At 46.5% G+C, this 21,877-nt stretch overlaps 1 protein-coding gene across 1 annotated transcript in view; it reads left to right on the top strand.

The window, feature by feature from the left end:
- Edem2 (ER degradation enhancing alpha-mannosidase like protein 2) overlaps positions 1-14,607 on the top strand; it is a 28,613-nt gene extending 14,006 nt beyond the window's left edge. The window contains exons 6-11 of the mRNA XM_052184045.1: positions 857-1,068; positions 3,500-3,641; positions 6,202-6,326; positions 8,036-8,180; positions 11,474-11,595; positions 14,043-14,607. Of these exons, the coding sequence (XP_052040005.1) occupies positions 857-1,068; positions 3,500-3,641; positions 6,202-6,326; positions 8,036-8,180; positions 11,474-11,595; positions 14,043-14,537 (1,241 nt within the window). The 3' untranslated portion in view covers positions 14,538-14,607. The remainder of the gene's footprint in view (positions 1-856; positions 1,069-3,499; positions 3,642-6,201; positions 6,327-8,035; positions 8,181-11,473; positions 11,596-14,042) is intronic.
- Positions 14,608-21,877: the final 7,270 nt, after the last annotated feature.

Here is a 21,877-nt window from a genome sequence, read left to right as displayed (position 1 = left end):
AAAGCAGGTTCCATTCCTCCAGCAGACAGCATGTCTGGTGCTTAGTGCGCTTACAAGTTTTGACAACTTAGTTCACAATTTGGTGACATGTAGACTGCCCTGACATTGTTGGCCTTTTGGGCCTGGAGAGGAAATCTCTATCCTGAGCTCATTGTTAAGTTCTTCCCTAGACGTGGGGTAGGATGGGCAGAGCACTGGGCTGGATTTGGAGGGGTGAGGTCAGGGCAGGCAATTCCAATTCCTTCTCTGTATGACTCTCCGATGTGACCTTTAGCTGAGTCACTTGTTACTGGCATGACAGCCCCTACCTGTAAGCAGGGGGTTGTATTATATCAGCGGTTTGTTTGGTTTGTTTCCTATGTTTAGATTTTTATTTTAAAAATAATTTTGTCCCTGCACTTTTATTTGAATCAGGGATCTAAAATGGACTCCTCTACCAGTCTGTTTCACTTGGTGAGCATCTGTGAGTGACTTCCAGTGTGGCCCCACTTCTCCTAAAGCACAAACCTTGCCTGCTTCACACTCAGTGACCCGCCTGGCTTTGGAAGGCATAGTGTAAAAATAAAGTAGTAAAATAAAATGCTGTGCCGGCTGGTGTGGAGTGTGCAGCTGGGAGCTCCGCTCTTTCCAGCAGCTCTCCTTACCACAGTGGGAACCCAAGGTGACACAGCATAGTGTTTGACAGCGGCTGGGTTAGGCAGTTCAGGGTCCGGCGGTGGGACATATTGTCTTTCTCTGGCTCAGACACAAACAATCACCCAGGAAAAACAGAAAGCAGGGCCACCTGAGGCCTGAGGCTTGAGGTCTAACCGCCCATCTCTCTTCTACCTGGAGTCATAAGTTTCTGACGGTTTAGCATTTCAGACCCCCACGGGCATGCCCTATGGAACTGTGAACCTGCTTCATGGCGTGAACCCTGGAGAGACCCCTGTTACCTGTACAGCAGGGATTGGGACCTTCATTGTGGAATTTGCCACCCTGAGCAGCCTCACCGGTGACCCTGTGTTTGAAGATGTGGCCAGAGTGGCCCTGATGCGTCTCTGGGAGAGCCGGTCAGATATCGGGCTGGTAGGTCAGCTCTTGGCTTTCGTGTATAAGCCAAGGCTTCTGTGCCCCCCGTTTATGAGACCCATAGGTCTAAGGAAGGCCAGCCAAGGGACTCTTACAGTGACTGTAGGTGTAGTCCAGGGTACCAAAAGTAGACTGAGCCTCCTTTTACATTTTGCCACAGAAGCTGTCTTAGTTAGGGGTTTCTGATGTAGTGGTAAAACACCATGACTGAAAACAACTGGGATGGAACGTTTTCTATTGCATCTTGTAGTCTACCATCCAGGGAAGTCAGGGCAGGAGTTTGAGGCAGAAACTGATTCAGAGCCATGGGGGAGTGCTGGTCACAGGCTTACCACCTCTGGCTTGCTCAGCTGGCTTTCTTAGAGCACCCAGGAACACCAGCCCAAGGGTTCCACTGCCCACAGTGGAACCTTCTCCATCAGTCTGCAGTCATGAAGATGCCACAGGCCTGCTCACAGGGCAGTCTGCTAGGGGCATTTCTTCAGTTGAGGTTCTGTCCTCCAAAATGACCCTAGCTGTGTTAAACTGGCTGACACAGGAGAGAGGAGAGGCAAATGGCTCATCCTTGGAGGGAGCAGGGTTCTGGTCACTTTGAGCCTTTCTTAATTCTAGGAAGGAGTCATCCGCTTCACACCCCTGACTCACTGACCATAGATTATCAGTTCACATGGCCAGTGCAAAACTGTGTTTCCTAAAACACTAGTGCTGAGAGATGTTGAATGGCTGTTCTATGAAAAACAAAAACGATTCCAGAACAGTTATATTGGGGGATTCTTGCATATGGTATTGGGATTTTTTTAAAACTTTTTTACTTTTTTTAGAGTCATGAAGAACTTGGACAGAATAAAAGTTATTAAGTTCAATGGTAAAGGAATCTCTTTCCCAAGCATAGTTGACCCTAGGGCTTAATTTTCCCTTCAGTTCCTATTAATAAATGGAAGTTTAACACATTCTGGGCAAGCTAACTCTCAAAGCTAATTTCAGATCCTACCAGGATAAAGCAGTGACACTAACAACAATTAGGACAGTAACACTGGATTCAGTTCACTGCTAGAATCAAGCCATGGCCCTGCTTCAAGGTTGTTCAACCTCTCTGGCCCTCAGATATTCCAGCAGTGATGCTACTGTATTAAGAACTGTGCAGAGTCACTGTAACTCCTTGTGTTTGAAAATGATTTTATGTAGAGTCTTGTGCTGGCAGCTTAGGGAGTGGAGCATGTCTGAGGAACCAGAAAACCCCTTTAGATGCCCACTGGAGACGCACGGTAACATCCTTAGTCCACCGCAGGCAGGCTTTGCTGCAGCCCTGGAACTGTGGTGGGCGTGGATGGTCCTATCTGTTCCTTGTCCTTTACCATCCCTGTGCACTCTGGACAACAAGGCAGGACACTACTCTGCTTTGCTTCTGTCTGGAAGTCCCACGTTCCAGTTCTCTACCAGTGACTGACACGATGGTGTCTGTGGTGAGCTCCCTCTGAGGGGCATCTTCTGTGCCAGTTTTCAGATCCCAGCACATTGCCCTGAGTGCCCTCCAGGAGAACCTGCTTGATCACCATCACTCACCCTGACAGGTTGCTTCCCCTTGCAGTAGTCACTTGCCCCTTCCTCCTATACTGGACTTTCCAGGAACTCACCTTCCAAGTGAATGTCTTTTGGTCTTCCTAGATGAGGCTCCCGAAGTAACAGAATGCTTAGCTGTATCTTTTCAACTGGCTGTAAACCAGCTGAAGTGAGGTTTCCAGGAGAGTCCAAGTTATATGGAAAACCCTTAATGGTTACTTTTAAAAGGCTTTATAGTCATGGGATTCAAAGGCCAAAGCATACACAAAATGTACCCAGTGATACCAGAGGAGTCCCCTCTGATCCCAGCCCTCCAGCTGTCTAATTCCTTTCCATAGAGGCAACTTCTCTATCAGCTTCCTAGGTCTTTCCTGAATTTGTGTGTATATGTGTGCGTGTGTGTGTGTGTGTGTGTGTGTGTGTGTGTGTGTGTGAGTGTGTGAGTGAGTGAACTGTTTTGCTTTTGGCTTTTTGATATTAAGGGTTAAACCGGGGTCTTGCAAATGCTAAACAAACATTCTTCTACTGAACTCCATGCCCATCTCTCTTGGATTTTTAGACACTGGAGTCACAAACTTGCCTTGGGTCTGAGACAGATTCTAGAAACAGGGTTTCATCTCACCTACACTCTCAGCAAGAGCAAATACATTAGGCCATTCTTTTTCTTTTTTGTTTGGTATGCTAAGTCCTTTCAAATGTGCACGAGCTGTGTCTCCCCATTAGAGATGTGCAGGAAGGATAGCTGTGGGGCAGCCCCATGCCCTCCTCCATAGGTGCATGTATCAAGCACTGAGGTGCCTGCCTGGCATCTTACCGGGCAGTCAGAGCACTAAGTGTGTCCTTCCTAAAGATTGTGTTTCTCTTGTAGGTTGGCAATCACATCGATGTGCTCACTGGCAAATGGGTGGCCCAGGATGCAGGCATCGGGGCTGGTGTGGATTCCTATTTTGAGTACTTGGTAAAAGGAGCCATCCTTCTTCAGGATAAGAAGCTCATGGCCATGTTTCTAGGTAAAAGGGGCAGGGTAAGGGGGCTTTTCCTACAAGTCCTGTTGATTGTGCTTTATTGTGTATGTCAGATTATTGTCAGGTGTCTACAGAACCTACCGATCCTGCATTCAGAGCTACTGAGGCTCATGTTGTACACGGTGCCTCTTCATAGTTTCTTTTTATGTTTTATGGTCTTTTTTTTAAACTATTGCTTATATAGTGAGTTGCCTGCATGTACACCTACAGGCCAGAAGAAGAGGGCACCAGATCTCACTATAGATGGTTATGAGCCACCATGTGGTTGCTGGGAACTGAACTCAGGACCTCTGGAAGAGCAACCAGTGCTCCTAACCTCTGAGCCATCTCTCCAGCCCCATGTTTTATGGTTTTGTTTGGTTTAAGTTTTGTTCTATTTGTTTTACTTATTTATGTATTTCTGGTTTTGAGTCTGAGTCTCAAATTCTTTGTAGCCAAGGATAACCTTAAACCCTATATTTTCCCAACTCTACCTCTGTTGTATGACACTATTTCTGAGGCGACAAGAACAAACATCTCTTCATTCCAGATAGGGAACCAGTGACATACGGATACCACCAAGATCCATCTTGGTGAATAGTGAGTTTTATTGGGGTTACATAGAAATAAGTGAGGGGTTACTTCCAGGAGCAGAAATGACTCAAAGATACCTGCATCACCAAAGCCCACCCCAGCCTGAGTGACAGCTCACAAAAGCTGGAAACCTGTCAAACAGCCCAACAGGTTGAAGAGCCTCTTCCCGGCAGCTCCCATGGTCCAAGCCTCTCCAGGAAGTGAGGCTGATCCCTGCATGTTTTAGGCAGCTCTCTGCTTCTTCCAGGTGGCTGGGTGCTAGTCTGAGCCTGGCCAGGCATCTCAGCTTGCCACAGACAATCTCTAGGCAGGCCTTGCCGCATAGATTTTCTTGCTGAGGGACAGGCTCAGTGTATCTGGTTGATTTCAGGGACTTCCTGAAGCCTCAGAGTTGTTTACTTCCCGAGCCTTCTGAGCTTCCCCATTGCTTTACCTCCTGTTTTTCACTTCTTTTCTAACCTGTGTCTTAACGTGCTTCCCTCCAACATGGAAGGCTTTAATCTTGGAGGGAACCATTACACAACAACCATTAGGAGCTGCTGGAGATACTGCTTTCTCTAACTGGTCGGGATTCCTTACCTCTTGGTCACTTTGCATGGTGCTTGCTTCTCCTGCTGTGTTTTCATGTATCTACGTTCTGTCCTCTCTTCAGAGTTTAGCTTACATGTCCTGCCTAGTTAGCAGTACGCACCTCCTCAGAGTCCTGGGCCTTTGGCATATGCCCTGTGCCTTACTCATTTTTGGGTTTCTCCCACTCTGTAGCTGGACTTTTGGCTGCTTTCTAGGTTACTTTACCTACCACCCTTCTCTACTCCTATCCCACCCTTCCGACCCCAACACCAGGTAGGAGAGGAAGAAGGCTGGAGGGAGAAGAGGTGTCAATATCGCTAGACAACTTTCTGCTGACTAGGGCGCTGGGGAAAGTTTGATCTTCACTGTCAGAAAATCCAATTTCACCTTCTTGTTTCTTGACATGACTACTTGACAAGCCACAAAAACAGCAACCAGCAGCAGTAGCGGCAGCGACTAAGCCCCTCTCAGAGCCCTAGCATTTACACCCTTTCAAGAGTCCTCAGAATTCAAAGTACCAGACACTTTCAGAAATTATCTGCTGCTGGCAAAATCACACCCCTGCTAGAGGATAGAGCAAGCCATAGTCAGCTTCTTTGAAAAAGCAGGTCCATATCTCATACCCGGGATCAAAACAAAAACATGTTCTATAACATTTTTGTGTCTTTTTTTTTTTTTTAAAGAAACCAAAATTCTCAGTACACCACTCCTTTATATGCAGTAGGTCACATTTCTAACCAGTAAGTTAATATATCAACCTTTCAGGTCAACGGACACTAGTAATAAATAATCTCTCATGCAGGCCTGTTGGACACACAGTGATAATTATCTCAGCTACTATTGATTTATTTGCTGCATATTTAGTGGGTATCACTGAGATACCAACCCCTGCGCCAAGCTGTGAGCATGGGTTGTCTTAATTCTTATTACGTTTTTTTCAAAGCTTATGAATCGGTGTCTGCATTTGGTTCGTCCAGAATACATTTATTATGCACTGTCCTAGTAGTGGGGATTCTGCAGTGCACACAAAACTAAATTCCTCCTGGACTCACGTCCTAGGGGAGAAATGTCACCTCAACTTCCCACTGACACGTCCCCCTGTAGGAAGAGTTTTGTCTTGTTGAAAACCAAATACTTTTCCAACCTAACATCTATTTATTATTAAACCTGAGGCTAATGAGGGGAAAATTGGCCCCAGGTCTTTGCTAGCGTATGGAGAAGGAAGAGCTACAATGGGGCCTGGGGTTTTGACCCCGTGTTCCTTTCTAGTGTGCCTGCCTTGATGTGTCCTGGTTTGCTTCAAGGCTGGGCACTGCGCGGAGTACGTGTGTATGCTTCCACTGTTGAGGCTTGTCTGTCTCTTCAGCCACCTGTGTCCATTGTCTCTTCCCCTGCAATGCAGAGTACAACAAAGCCATCCGGAATTACACGCACTTCGATGACTGGTACCTCTGGGTGCAGATGTACAAGGGGACTGTGTCCATGCCTGTCTTCCAGTCCTTGGAGGCCTACTGGCCTGGTCTTCAGGTAGGACTTGTCAGAGAGAAGGACCATTTTCCTGTGGTATGATAATCCAGGCTTATTCTAAGGTATCGAATAAGGAGCTTTAGTTGCTGGAGTGTGGAGGGCAGTGTGTGGAAGGAAGAACCTAACCGAACTAGACAGATAATTTGATCCTGCCTAAACAGGAGCATTAGGAGCCGACTCCCCAGTTGGCTGTGGCTTTGGTGCCACTGTCAATACCTCGCAGCATTGCTCCAGGCGATGTAGGAATGGCTGTTGGCAACAACTGCTTTTTCACTGGACATTTCTTTCAAGTTTCCCGCCCTGACACAGTGGCCTGTTCTGCTCACCATCCTGATTTTTCCCCAGATAGTCTGATAGAATTATAGTTAGAAGGGACCTCAGAACCCATCTGATCTACCCCTGCCTATACCAAAGTATTTCACCTACTGAAATATTTGGTAATCTAAAGATGCCTTTTGTTTGCTTGTGCTTTGAGACAGGACCATACATCTGCCACACTGGCCTTGGAATGACTTCGTGATAGAGAGTGACCTTGACCTTCTGATCCCCCTGCCTCTACCTCCCAAGTGTTAAGAGAAAGACACTTAAGAGGCTGTGAGAATGGACAGCCTACCACGCGCGCGCGCGCACACACACACACACACACAGAGATGCACAGGAACATACGTGCACACATAAGGAGTCAAGGAAACATGAAGAAACAAAGATTGCTGTTGCACTACAGTAAATCACTAGGAGGAATAATTAAAATTTAAAATTACTTACATAGAATTTTAAAAAAATAGGTAATTGATCCACCCATGGTGGCATATACCTTTAATTCTAGTACTTGGGAGGCAGAGGTAAGTGGATCTCTGTGAGTTCAAGGGCAGCATGGTCTAACTAGTGAGTTCCAGGAGAAACAGAATCATATGGTAAAACACTGTCTGAAAAAAAGATAGACAGACAGACAGACAGAGGATTCCTTAAATAGACTTAACAGTGATTCATATGCTTGAAGTGGCACATAAGGTAGCATCTGTTGCAGCATTAATTGTTTAGGAAACAGCAAAGGACTGGAAGCCAGCCAGATGAGAACTTATAGAATAGACTCAGCTGCAGTCTAGGTGACAGAATGCTGTGCAACTGTAGAAACAGAAGAGCCCTTTCTGTCCATGTGGAAGAAAACCAAGATATACTATTGAACAAATAAGGAAAAGTGCAGAGCAGCACGTTCAAAAGCTGTTTGTAGTGCAGGGACACATCACACTCATTTTCTTACATCTACATAAAGAGACTTGGGAAGCTTATAAAGCCCACTAGTAAACACGGCTGTGTGCTAGAGGTGTGGAATCCTCGTGCATCTTAGCATACAGGCTCAGTCTCTCCACTGTGCTTAGAATTTTGGAACAGCTGGCCAGAGTAAAAGTCTGATAATAGCAGACGCTGACCGTGGAGGCCCAAAGACTTAATATGGACTCTCAGATCCTCCACAAGGGATTAGATAGGTGCTGAATTTTATATCTAACGGACAAGGCCCAGAGATATTCGCTTGGGGCTGCCGTCAATGGTTACGTCATCACTGACTTCAGCTCTGACATCAGCACTGACATCAACACTTCTGCTTCGAAGGCTTTGCTTTGCCATTTCCTTGAGAGTAACTGACAGTGAAGTTTTCCTGTGGGCTCTCTGCCTGAGCCAGCTGACCTGACGCCCATGCTTTTCCACAGAGCCTTATTGGGGATATTGACAATGCCATGAGGACCTTCCTCAACTACTACACTGTCTGGAAGCAGTTTGGGGGGCTGCCAGAGTTCTACAACATTCCTCAGGGATACACAGTGGAGAAGCGAGAAGGCTACCCACTCCGACCGGGTAAGCAGTGTCTTTGGTCCATGGCCCACCTGCATCTTGGGTTCTTCACACCCTCACCGTCACAGGTGCTCCCCAGGCTCCTTTCTTGCCTTCTCTAACAGCTCCAGACTGTTTCCCTGTTAGCTGTGGAAACTGAGTTCTTCTGGGTTGAAGTGGCTTGCTAAAGGCTGTTAAGTACATGTCTCCCATCTAAGTCTCAAGCTCTTTCAAACTTGGAGATATGAGAAAAGAGAGAGATGCCACCAGGACATCACAAACTACAGGCCACCTCTGTCAGTGGTTTGTGTAAAGTACACGTCTGCCATATGGGCTGTTAGAACCTTGGGCCATTGAAGCCAAGACCACTGTGTCTCATCCTTGCGAGCTCAGAATCAGGGAGAGGACCACAGACTGGACACTGTCTTAAGTTCTTTACCAGCTCTGATGTCCTCTGTGAGGAGGGAAGGACCAGGGAGAGAGGCTGAGCTTAGTCAGCAGGTAGGCACATGGCCACGTTATGGTTGTCTGGGCATGGTAGGCTGGCTCTGCGCGTCCTCCCTTGTCACCTGATTGCCCCGTGAGCCACGAGACCAGCATTCCTCCTGCCTCCCACTGCTCCATGCTCTGTGCCCCGTTCCTTCCCTCCTCTCACCCCAGGCAACGCAGAAGCTTGGGAGTGAAGAGACCAGTACAGAGATGCTGGTAGAGGGGTCAGAGGTCACACACAGGGACTCTGCATGGACTACAGTTCTTGGTGTTTCTCGGACATTTGTTCTCATGTTGTTTTTAGGGTTTTTTTGTTGTTGTTTTGTTTTGTTTTCTTTTATTTTCTTTTCTTTCTGTAAGAAAACTCTCGAGCCGGGTAGTGGTGACACACGCCTGTGATCCCAGCACTTGGGAGGCAGAGGCAGGTGGATTTCTGACTTGAGGCCAGCCTGGTCTAGAGTGAGTTCCAGGACAGCCAGAGCTACACAGAGAAACCCTGTCTCAAAAACCAAAAATGAAAGAAAGAAAGAAAGAGAGAGAGAAAAAGAGAGAGAGAGAGAAAACTCTCGAGGGGGGCTGGAGACATGGCTCACAGGTCAAGAGCACTGACTGCTCTTCCAGAGGACCCGACTTCAATTCCCAGCTCCCACACGGTAGCTCATAACTACCTCTATCCAGTACCAGGGGATCCAACACACTCACACAGATGTGCATGCTGAAAAAACACTAATGCACATAAAATAGAAAAAATTATTTTAAAAGGTACAGTTTTTTCTTTAAAAAAAATGAAGGAAGGAAGGAAGGAAACTCTTTAGAAAAATCAGTCATATTTATCATTTCCAGGAGGTAAGATAAAACTCAAGAGTCTCAACTACATATCAAATGCTCAGATGCAGTTTCAGCATTAGGGCTTCAGACGGGTCTTCTCACCGAAATCCCCAGAGAGTCATTGGGTCTCCAATCTTGGCCCAGTCATCACCAGCGTGGGGAGCTCACTGCTTTCTGGGCCACCTGCCCTATTTGCAGGCCTGGCTGGCAGGAAGGGATCAGATAGGAGTACACACCACCACCAGGAATTCTAGGGGTGTAGTAGTTGAGTCACCCCTCCTACCCCCAAACCATGGCAGGTGAGAGAGAAGGTGCTGTTCTGAAGCTAGGCTGGCCAGTGTGTGGGACTATGCTGTGAGTCTTCGATGGCACTTACAGAACCTAACCTAAGTCTCTAGAGGCTTCCACCTCCCTGGACTGCCCTCCAGAGTTGCCGGGGAGACATACAGCAGAGTACTGGCTCACACACTAGGTCCTTGTGTGAGAAAAGTTGGCCTTGTCCCAGCCAGCTGCTGGCAGCAGAGAGAGGCCTCCCAGGAGAGCGCTGTCTTTTCTGTGCGTGTTCTTCTGCCCTGGAATGCACCCTAGAATGTGAACAGAAGCCTGGGGTGAGGGAAGGAAGAATCAGGAGTGCTCACGAGATAGCCAGAGACTTGTTCTCCAGGGTCAGAGTAGCCAAGGCTATGGACACAGCTCAGTGGTAGGTGGTGTGCCTGCCTGTGCACCCGGCACTATGGAATGAGTGTCTGAGTGGACAAGAACTGGAGTTGGTCAGGAGGAGACAGCCAGGCAGAAGAGGTGCTGCGGGAGGGAGGAAGAGTGGGTCTTTTATTTGGGAAGAGGTAGGTATCGAGGTAGAAAACAAAATGAACGTGGGTGGGAGTGGTTCAGGAGGCAGAGTCAGGCGGGTCTCTGAGTTCAAGGCCAGCCTGCTCTACAGAGCTAGTTCCAGGACAGCCAGGGCTACACAGAGAACCCCTATCTCAAAACAACTAGAATGAAAGAAAGAGTGAGAGAAAGAAAGAATCAAAGAAAGAAACAAAGAAAGAGTAGATATAATGAACTCTCACTTATGCCCACTGAGCCTACCAACAGCAGAAAAACATTTTTCCCCATAACAATTATTTATGTATTTATGTATGTATGTATGTATGTATGTATGTATGTATGTATTTATTTATTATTTGGTTTTTTGGATTTGTTTTTTTCGAGACAGGGTTTCTCTGTATAGCCCTGGCTGTCCTGGAACTCACTCTGTAGACCATACTGACCTCGAACTCAGAAATCCGCCTGCCTCTGCCTCCCAGAGTGCTGGGATTACAGGCGTGCGCCACCACCGCCCGGCCATATCATAGTCTCACGTAGCCTAGGCTAGCCTTGAGCTCCCTGTACTGGTGAAGGTGATTAGAACCCCTGATCCTCAAGTTGTTATTTCCCAAGCACTGGGATTTTAGGTGTGTACCTCCACACCCAGCTAGCTTGTAATTACTATTTCCCCTGTGGTGCTGTGAATCACCCCCTCAGCGCCTTGCACAAGTTGGGCAGATGTGCCTTCCTAAAACTGTTCCGTGGTGTTCTTATCACATCACCCCTGGGAAGAGTCGCCGGTCAGACAGCTGCGTGTGCTGCGGGGGTCAGGGAAGCAGCAGATGTTGTGGTCACAACTTCTGCTGCCTTCTCTACCTCAGAGGCTGCTGCCTCTCTTCCTCGGGGACGGGAGTCTGCTGCACTAAACTAAGATCAGGGAGTGCATCTTGGCTCTGGAGAGTGAGCTTGGGTATACTCAGTCTTCCCACGATGTCAGGGTCTGTTTAGTAATAGAGCCATAGCTGTGCTGGTATCGTGGGTTGCAGTCCACCAAGTTCCCAAAAGCCAAGCCATGATTCTCTCCAGGGGTGTTCCGGGGACCAGGTATGGAGGGGAGGAACCCTCCGCTGGCTCCCCTGAGCGGCCCGTGCCATGCCTGTCAGTCACTGAGAATGTCCTGCTCGCCTTCACAGAGCTCATCGAGAGTGCAATGTACCTCTACCGTGCCACAGGGGATCCCACACTCTTAGAACTGGGGAGAGATGCCGTGGAGTCCATCGAGAAGATCAGCAAGGTGGAGTGCGGGTTTGCCACGGTAAGTGTTTCAGGGGCCCAGGGACTTGGCAGTTGTCTCCTCTGGCCGCTCAGAAGCCATCGTGGTGGTTTGACAATGTTGGAGCATTGTCACCAGAGGGAGGGGTTGTCAAGTCATGAACAGGGAAGCTTGCTGAAGGCGCGTATCTGGTGGAGGTGTGAAAGGTCAGCAAGGAGGAAAGACAGGCAAAGGCGGAGTGACTCAAGACAGTCCAGGCCTTATTCAGGGAAAGACTCTGCAGACGGGGACTCTAGACTTAGAGCCCATGTCTTCTCACAAGCTGGTGTAGATACAGGACACACAGAAGGAACCGTGGAGGAGGTTGAAAGTCTCTCTTTGGCCTGCTGTTTATCATTGCTAGGTAAGCAGTGAGTAGACAGTAGAAGAATGTTAGGTGACTGATAGACATCTTGCCTGGTGGCCTTTATGTGGGGTCCCCAGGGCAATCAGACATATAAAGAAACGAGTTAATTTACTTTTAGAAGCCAAATTGTCGTTGTTACTGGTCTTCTCAGTTCAACCAGAGTTTTCAAATGGCTGGGGCCTAGCTACCAAGGTGGATTAGGCCCTAAGTTCCTGACCTGCGTCTGCCTGCATCAGTGCTCCATCTGTCAGAACATGTGCTTTGCAAGGTGAGGTTTGTACAAAGGTTGTTGGAGGGCTTTTTAAGGGGATCTTAGGAGGAACTCAGGAGTCCAGTAGCGCTGCATCCCAGCATGGCCCTTAGTAAGCAGCTCTGCCGTCCCCCAGGGTTCCATGTGGCTTCCTTGTGCCATGCACTGTTTCAGGCCATGAGTTAGACTCAGGCAGACCGGGACCCTGGCTCTCAGGAGGGTCTTACATTTTAGTTGGAAAAATAAGGAAAATGTGTGTGTCTGGAGAGAGAGAGCAAGCCAGTGTAGTGTGTCTGAGTGGAGAGTGAGCCAGGAGGAAAGTTAGAGGTCTGAAAGGACGCGGTCGGCCATGTAAGGAGGCCTTTACAGCACAGGAGAGAGTAGACTTGGATCCACAGCAGAGCAGTACCATGATCTGATTTGTACTTTAGAAATAACACACCAGCAACTCTGAGAGAGCGCTGATACCCTTACAGTCTCCAACAGGCGACAGACAGATGCTTTATACATTTAAAGCAGATGTAAAGAAAATATACTGGGAGTTTCCTGGGAGTCTATAGAGCTTGTGTGGGGTGTGGATTTCAAAATAAAACAGTAAAACTCCTGCAAAGTTTTGAAATGTGACAATATTTTATAAATAAAGTACAGATAGGTCCTTTATTCCCTTCATGGTGCTAAAGATTGAACCTAGAGCCAGGTGTGTGCCTGGGCAGGGCTCCACCACTGAGCTGCATCCCCTGCTGGACTCATTTGTGACAGAGGAGACTGCAGGGAGTACCGTAATAAAGCAGTGGCTTCTTCTGCTTCCTGTGCGTTCAGTTCTCTGAAAACCAAGCGAGACGTCCACTGGGAAGGCAAAGCTCATGTCCATGAGAAGGAGGCCTGCTGGAGGCTCCCGAGGTGCATGATGTCAAACAGGGAAGAAAATCTGACTTGAGTCCATAGTTGAGTCACAGATTGTGCAAGCTAAATGCCCACTGAGAATTACTTTTGCTGAGATGTATTGGTAAATCTAAGAAGCTAAAAGTAATTTATAGTAAATTATCCTACTAATCTCTGCCTGTGATCTTTTTAACTTTTTCTGCAGCTGACCCATAGTTAGTTGTTTGCAGTAGTAAAAACCTGATGCTCATCAAGGTTAGGTCAGGAATGTTGTGTCTCTGTCACGAGCTCTGTGTCAGAGACAAATGGATATGTCATGTCGTTCCACAGTGTCATGATTTATTTAATAATAAATTGCTGGAAGTTGAACTCTGGAGCTAGTGCTCTTAAGTGCTGAGCCATCTCTCCAGCCCAAATTTCTTTATCCTAATCTTTGCTAATAATATTGACTCTTGGGTTACATATTCTACATCACACAGGAGTTACATCTGTCTGTCTGTCTGTCTAATGTGGGCAGTGATAGATACAGTGTCTATAAAGGGTAAGGAGTCTCAGCAGAGTTCAGGGAGTTCAGAGGCAGAGGGGCAGAGGCGCTTCTTCTGTCCCCCATCAGGCGCTTAGCTGGCTCCTTTACTTCCTGGGACCTGTGTGCAAAAAGCATTCATAAAGACCCTCAGGGGAGAGTGTGCTTTGTGGCTGGAACTGCAAGGAAAGGATCCAAGCAGGAAGAGGTTTGACCCACAATCTCAGTGTGCCTCAGGGAAAGGATGGAAGCAGGAAGTCCTGTTGGTGATGATTCAGGTGACAGGTCCTGGTGGCTTGGAAGGCAACTCCGAGAAGTGATTCACCCAAAAGCTGTTTGGTGGCAGAGCAGTTGATAATGTTAGCTGCCTGACCCTTACTCCCAGACCGTGTTTCTGCTGACTCCTCTGCTTCTTCCATCCGTGGCAGATCAAGGACCTCCGGGATCACAAGCTTGACAACCGCATGGAGTCTTTCTTCCTGGCCGAGACTGTGAAATACCTCTACCTTCTGTTTCACCCAAACAACTTCATCCACAACAATGGCTCCACCTTTGACTCTGTGATGACCCCCCATGGGGAGTGCATCCTGGGAGCTGGGGGCTACATCTTCAACACGGAAGCTCACCCCATTGACCCCGCTGCCTTGCACTGCTGCCGGAGGCTGAAGGAGGAGCAGTGGGAAGTGGAGGACCTGATAAAGGAGTTCTACTCTCTCAGACAGAGCAGGCCAAGAGCTCAGAGAAAGACAGTGAGGTCAGGGCCCTGGGAGCCCCCAGCAGGGACAGCCACACCCTCCTCACCTGAAACCCAGCCCAGGGAGAGGCAGCCCACCAGGCAGAGAACCCCGCTTCTCAGCTGCCCCAGCCAGCCCTTCACTTCTAAACTGGCACTGCTAGGCCAGGTTTTCCTAGATTCCTCATGACCACTGGATAATTTTTTAATTTTTATTTTTTGAGACTAAACTATAATAATAAATCTGCTTTTGGCTATCAGGTTTTACATGCTGGATTCTTGATAAGATTTCACTTAAAAAATAAGATTTGTGCTTAAACACCATGACAGCTCAGAGCCCCCAGGCCTAAAAATCGAATTTCTCTTCCTTTCCTGGCATCTTTGGGGAAGGTGATGTCACCACTGTTTATTTCTTTGTTGGTTCTTCTGACCTGTGCTTTGAACTTTTAGTTTTCCTCTTTATCCATGTGGCCTTCCAGGCAGTACAGCACCCTTGGGTGGCAGCCATAACTGCAGAAAGTCAGCAGCAGACAAAGGAAACAGGTTTCATTCTTGTTGGAACTAGATTCTGGTAGAGGAAAATAAGCCAGTAAGTCTATGGAGTGCTATTGGCATCAGCTCCATGAAGAACAGAATCGGGCAGGGGATGGAGGTGACTCAGTGAGTAAAGGGTCAGATCCCCGAACACCCACGTAAAGGCCAGGCCCACCAGAGTCTGTCATCACAGTGCTGGGGGTGGGAAGGACTGAGGGAAGAGGCAAGTGTTCAGTGAGAGACCCCGAACCTGAGGTAAAGTAGGAAGCAATTGAGGAAGACACCAGACGTCATCCTCTGGACTCAGCATTCTCATTCACACACATGCCTGGAGGGAAAGAGAGGAAGGTTGAAAGAAAAGAGGGTGCTGTTAGTAATGAGGAGAACTTTAGGGAGGGTGGTCTGGGAGCATCTTCTGGTAGAGGGGAATTTTTATATCACAGGAAACAGAACAAAATGGCGGTCCTTCATGTGTTTTTCACTCAACGTCAAATGTAGCTTTAAGGATGGTAGACTTGAGGCTGGCGAGATAGCTCAGTGGGTGAGCCTACTGCTGCACAAGTGTGAGGACCTGGACTTGCATAAAAACCGGGGCGTGGTCACACACACAGTCTTCCTCCCAGCACCATGCAGTGGACACAGGTTCACTCTGGGTCATAAAACGCCCATTTTATGTGTATGGGTGTTTTCTTGCTGACTGCCTTCTTGTCCCAGGTTTGGTGGGAAACCCTGTCTCAAAGCCACACACCTGACATCCTCTTCTGGCTTCCACAGACACCACCCATACATGCACACACACACACACACACACACACACACACACACACACACACACACGTGCATGATGAATAAGTGAATAAATAAATAAAAGTTTAAAGGATGGTAGGCTTACAGACAACCTTACTTAATTCCATAAAATATTTTGTAGATTCCAAAATGAAAGTATCTTGGGAGGTGGGCATTATAGACATGTATAATCTTAATTTTTAGGAGGCTAAGTCAAGGAGTGGTGTCATGAGCTTGAAGTTAGCCTGAGCTACATAGCCCCTGCCTCAAAAAATAATTCAGGGGCTGGAGAGATGGCTCAGTGGTTAAGAGCACTTCCAGAGGTCATGAGTTCAATTCCCAGCAACCACACGGTGGCTCACAACCATCTGTAATGGGATCTGATGCCCTCTTCTGGTGTGTCTGAAGATAGCAAAGTGTATTAATATATATAAAACAATTCTAAAAACATTTCTGAGTGCATTACTGCCAAAGCATGACAACAAGATGAGCAACTATTCCTCAAGACCCTCACACATCTAACTCATGCTCACATTGTGTTATAAATGTGTATTATATTGAGTCAGAATCTAACCAGAGTTCATATATTTGGTAATTAGCAGTGTTTCTGCAATGTCTTCAGATATTCAAGTCCTTTTTCCTCCCTCTCTCCCTCCCTCCCTCTCCTCTCCCCTCCCTCCCTCTCTCCCTCCCTCTCTCTTTCCCTCTCTCCTTCCCTCTCTTCCTCCCTCTCTTCTTCCCTCTCTTCTCCCCTCTCTCCCTCCCCTCTCCCCTCCCTCCCTCTCTTCTTCCCTCCCTCCCTCCCTTCCTTTCTCCCTCCTTCCTTCCCTCCCTCCCCCTCACTGCTCCTTTTCTCCTTTCCCCCTTTCCACTCATGTTTATTTTATTTTTAATATCTTTATTTTATGTGTATGGGTGTTTTTTTTTTTAAAGATTTATTTATTTATTATATGTAAGTACACTGTAGCTGTCCTCAGATACACCAGAAGAGGGCGTCAGATCTCATTACGGATGGTTGTGAGCCACCATGTGGTTGCTGGGATTTGAACTCAGGACCTTTGGAAGAGCAGTCGGTGCTCTTACCCGCTGAGCCACCTCTCCAGCCCGTGTATGGGTGTTTTGCCTGCACATATGTCTGTACCACATATGTGGATAGTGTCCAGAACAGGACATGGCATTCCTGAGGATTGGAATTACAGAGGTTGTGAGCCACCACATGGGTTCTGGGAATTGAACTCAGGACCTCTGGAAGAGCAGTCAGTTCTTACCCACTGAGCCATCTCTCCGGCTCCCACAGAGGAATACACAAAACAAAAGTAAGTTGCCAATTTCTTTTTGCAAAGAGGGCACACCAGGCCCAAACAGGGTTAGGGAGAGTGCTGGCCAGGAGGCCTCTCTCTGATTTCTCTAGCATAGGTAGTGACTGTGTCTTATCCCATTGGCAAGAACTCAACTTCACAATCGCATACAGTTGGCTCAATCATAGCAAAGGAGGAGATTCAGGCTAATCCTCTTTGATAGAAAAAATAAAATTCTCCCAATTGTAATTCATTAAAGAGGTTGGGTTGTCTCGGAGCTTTCCCATATTACAGGTTTTCTTGCCGGCTTTCAGGAAGAAAGAAGCAATGTAGACAGCAGGATGAGGAGCACAGGCCCCGAAGCAATATGGTTGGCACTGCTGATTCAAGCCCGAGATGAAATGGGGACCTGGTAAATGCTACAATCTAGATAAGTCTGGAAATTCATGCTGTCTAGAAGCCAGACACAAAGGGCCTTTTGAATCCCGTGGTGTAGGTACTGACATATTACCTGTGTGCCAGGAAACAGCCTCCCATGCACACTTGGTTCTAACTCTAATTAGTCTCAATGGGTCACAAGCAAAAAGAAGCCGTGGAACTAGGAGGAGGACTTCTGGGGAAGATGCATGTTTTCACCAGACAGCAGGGGGATGAGTAGGACCAGAGCGTGAAACAACTAAACATCAGTAGAGATGTGTATGAAACTGCAATGAAAATTGGAAAGGAGAGAAGGCATTTTCATATATATTTAATGTTTTCATGTATCAGTAGTTCTCAAATACTAGGTAGGATTGATGGAGGGGACCAGAAAAAAAAATAGTGATTGGCAGAAACAGATTGTCCTCCAATCAAAGCCACCTCTCCTTGGGAGCAGAGACCATGCACGTGGAGCAGGGAGCTTGGGGACTTTATCGGGTGTAAAAGGGCTTTAGGGGATAAAAGATTTCACCTGGAAGTCAGTCTTCCTATGGCCTCAAAATGCTAGATCCCAGTGGGGTTTGATATGTGACTCTCCTTATCAGAAGCTCCTAAAGGTCCATCAGTCAAAACAATTTTCCTGTCTGGAGTTTCCCAGTCCACCTAAGGCCATGTAGGTCATTAACCCTTCATCAAACATGGCCCTAGTATAACCATTACGGCTTGGAGGGGAAAGGTATCTTTAATAGAAATGTTGCAGCACTGAAGGGAAATGTATTTTGGCAGTCAAGACCAAGGAATACCACAAAGTCACTCTGCACAACAAGCCTCACACAAGAGATTTATTGGGAAAGACACTAGAAGGTGGCTGCCTCTGGGCTGGCAAGAAGCAGCAGGGAACTGGGTGGAGGCAAGCTTTATATAGGGCATCGTGTGTGTGTGTGTGTGTGTGTGTGTGTGAAAGATTGTGTGTATGTGTGTGTATATATGTGAGACTGTGTGTGTATGTGGGTGTGAAAGAGAGTGTGTGTGTATGTGTGAGAGTGGGTGTGGGTGTGAGAGTGTGTGTGTGTGTGTGAGAGTATATATGTGTGAGAGTGTGTATATGAGAGTATGTGTATGTGTGTGTGAGAATGTGTGAGAAATAGTATGTATGTGTGTGAGAGTGTGTGTGTGAAAGTGTGTGTGAGATAGTATGTGTGTGAGAGTGTGTATGTATGTGTGCACGTGTGCGTGTGTGCGTGCGTGCGTGCGTGTGTTTAGCTTTCCAGGGTGAGGAATGGTGGGATTTTTCAGTCCTGAACTTGTGAGGAACCCAGGGATTAGTGGGTTTTCCAAACTCAGCAGTGAGCTCAGACTCTTTCCCTATACCCAGCCCAGTGTCTCCCGCACCCCTTTACTAGGGTAGGGTTTTTGTTTTTGTTTTTTTGTTTTTTAATGGATTTTACTGTGTAGCTCTGGTTTAGCTTCTTGAGTCCTGGAATTATAGATGTGACCCACATTAATTTCTTGGATATGATCCTTTCATGTTTATTGGAACATGTGTTTGTTCTGAAGAGGAAGAGGAAGATAGTCTCATAGTATCTATAATTTTTTTTAAATAGCTTAGCAAAAAATAAATGGTTTGGGTCAGCAAGATGGCTCAGTGGGTAAAGGAGCCTTCTGCCAAGTCTGATGACATGGCCTCGATCTCCCCGATTCACACGGGAGACGGAGAGAACCAAGTTATCCCCCGACCTTCATAAGCCTTGGAATGTGTATGCCCAAACTCACACACACCCACAAGGAAAATAAGAGGCTTAGCAAAATGAATGTTCTCTATAAATATTTATCTACCTATGAGAATATATGAAGAAATATATCATGTATTATAGATCTCTATGTCTACATAGGAGGATATCTCTATCTATCTAACTATCTATCGAGAACATAATGTTATAATGAGAACATATAAGCAGAGGATACACAGGTGCTCAGAACATAATTTTTCAATCTTTCTGTAGATTTGAAATTTTTTCCCAAAAACACTGAGGAGAGAAAGTGAAAGGACATGAGAGAGTCATGTGCCCGGCCAATGGTGAGTGCCCAGGAAGGGGTGGGGGTTGGACCCAGTGCAAGTCCAGTGAGAGCAGGGCTTTCTTAGCATAGCATCCCCAGTCCCTGTGACAGCGCCTGGCCCATAAGGTCATAGAAAATGTTTAAAAAAACAAGTCATTGGGCCAGTGAGATGGCTCCACAGGCAAAGGCGCTTGCCACCAGACATGACATGAGTTCAGTACCCAGAACCCACAGGTGAAAGGAAAGAATAGGACCTTCCCTCCTCCCCCAGTTGTTCTAATCATTGAGAGATTGTGTATTAGAAACAAAGCATGAAAAAATAGTGTCCAAAATGATACCACAAGATGATGCACAGTTACACCGACAGTTATTACTATGGTCTGAATATAATAATGTAATTTACTCTGATTATGACTTCCCCATGATTAAAAGAAAAATCACTCTTAAAAAAATTGCCCTAGAAAAATCTGAGACGATCGTGGTAGTTAATTGAAGGAAAGTGATATTCTAGAAATAACAGCATCATATGTGGTGACACTACTGGGTTTATCGCAAAAAATTGGTCAAGCCAAGAGTTTCCATTTTGTTTTGTTTTGTTTTTTAAGTGTTGACCCAGATACCCATCAGCAGGAGACTTGGCAGAAGGATGCTGCTCCCCCTGGTGGTGAGAAGCAGTTGGGAGCGGCTGACAGGAAACAGATAAATCGCACTCAGTCTTCACACAGGTTTCTGGAAACCTTTCTCCTTACTTCCTAGTATTATGGCGCCCTTAAAGACTGAATTCAAGGTTGAAGAGAGAAGGCTTTTTAAAAGACCTCTTTTTATTAGTTTTAAATGTATTTGTGTGTTCAGGGTATGCTCATGTGATTGCAGATGCTGGTGGGGTCCAGAAGAGGGCATCAAGTCCTCCGGAGCTGGAGTGAGCCTCCCGGGGTTGGTGCTGGGAAGGAACTCAGGTTCTGGGCAGGAACAGTGTCCCCGGTTACCAGCTGAGCTGTGATTCTCCAGCCCCATGAGCTTGGTCTCTACTGTGTGGTTTTGTTTCCAGCTTGGCTGCTTTTTTTTTTTTTTCTTGACTAACTGCTCTGGCTACATCTTCTAGAATTACACTAACTAGGAAGCTAATTTGCTGTAGTGCTAAAGGAGTGTTATTGAGTCAAAAGAAGTCCACATTACATATTGATAAAAATTGCTTTCTGAAAAGGCATCTCGGTTAACCCTCTCATCTCCAGCATTGTACTCTCGGGAGAGCTAAGAAGACCTTTTCCCCCACATTTATTTGCCATCTTTCTCCTACGAATTGCCTATTCCTGCTCATCTATTATTTTTTTTAACATTGATTTATTCTCTCTCTCTCTCTCTCTCTCTCTCTCTCTGTGTGTGTGTGTGTGTGTGTGTGTGTGTGCACAACACATTCATAGGAAGGAATGTCATGGCACTTGAGTGGAGGTCAGAGGTTAACATTCAGGAATGGTCTTTCTGCTTCCACCATTTGGGTACCAGGGATGAGACTCAGGTCTTCAGACTTGACAGTAAATGCCTTTGGCCCCTGGGTCATCTCACCAGCTACCCCCAACTTTCCTTTCCATTGTGTGGTTTGGCTTGTAGCCATCTTGTAGGTGTGTCCGTATCTCTTCAGTGATCCACTGATCAGATCAAAACAAATTTTATCACTGACTTTATTCCAGGTACGGGTCTGAGTACTGGTGTAGCAAAGAACTAAACAGATCTCAATGACTGGAGAGGTGCACAGAGTAATGAATGACATGTCAATAGAGAACACAGGCATGGGGGGCGGGGCGTATGAGATGGAGACGAAGCTTTCTACCGGTGCTCAAGGCAGCAGCCTGATCAGAAACAAGGGGATATGGAGAATGGCCACTCAGACGGCCACTCAGACAGCCACCCCGGGTTGGAGAACTTGAGGCAAACCAGACAGAAAGTTTTTCATACATTCTAAGTGAACTCTTTCCCAGAATACCACATGCTTTCTATGGTTGTCCATGCTGTCTGGTTAAGAATGTTGTCTGGATGTTGAGGTCAGTTTTATTATCCTCTAGTCAGGGTTTGTACCTTTGTGCTTAAGAAGGCATGTCTTCTGTCAGATTACAGAAGGATCATCTTGATTCATGGCTACCATTTAATAATGCTTTGAACTTTCAATAGCTTTGTGGACATATAACTTATATTTCAAAACCCACCTATTTTGGATTATTTTTGTGTGTGTAAATCTGTGCCAGTGCACCACTGTCCCTAAACCCAGTTTTAAAACTACACTTTGATTTTGTTACATTTATATTTCTAAGATGAATTTTAGATTTAACTGTAAAGTTAAATACCTATGTTTTTTGTTTTGTTTTGTTTTGTCCATTGACTTGAAAAAAGAAACTCCTTTAACAGGATAAATCACCTGTTTCTGATTCTTTTCCAACAATCA

Source organism: Apodemus sylvaticus, chromosome 5 (assembly GCF_947179515.1).
Source record: "Apodemus sylvaticus chromosome 5, mApoSyl1.1, whole genome shotgun sequence".
Classification (NCBI taxonomy): domain Eukaryota; kingdom Metazoa; phylum Chordata; class Mammalia; order Rodentia; family Muridae; genus Apodemus; species Apodemus sylvaticus.
Note: the sequence above shows the minus strand (reverse complement) of the source record. Positions and strands in the feature narration are given on the sequence as shown.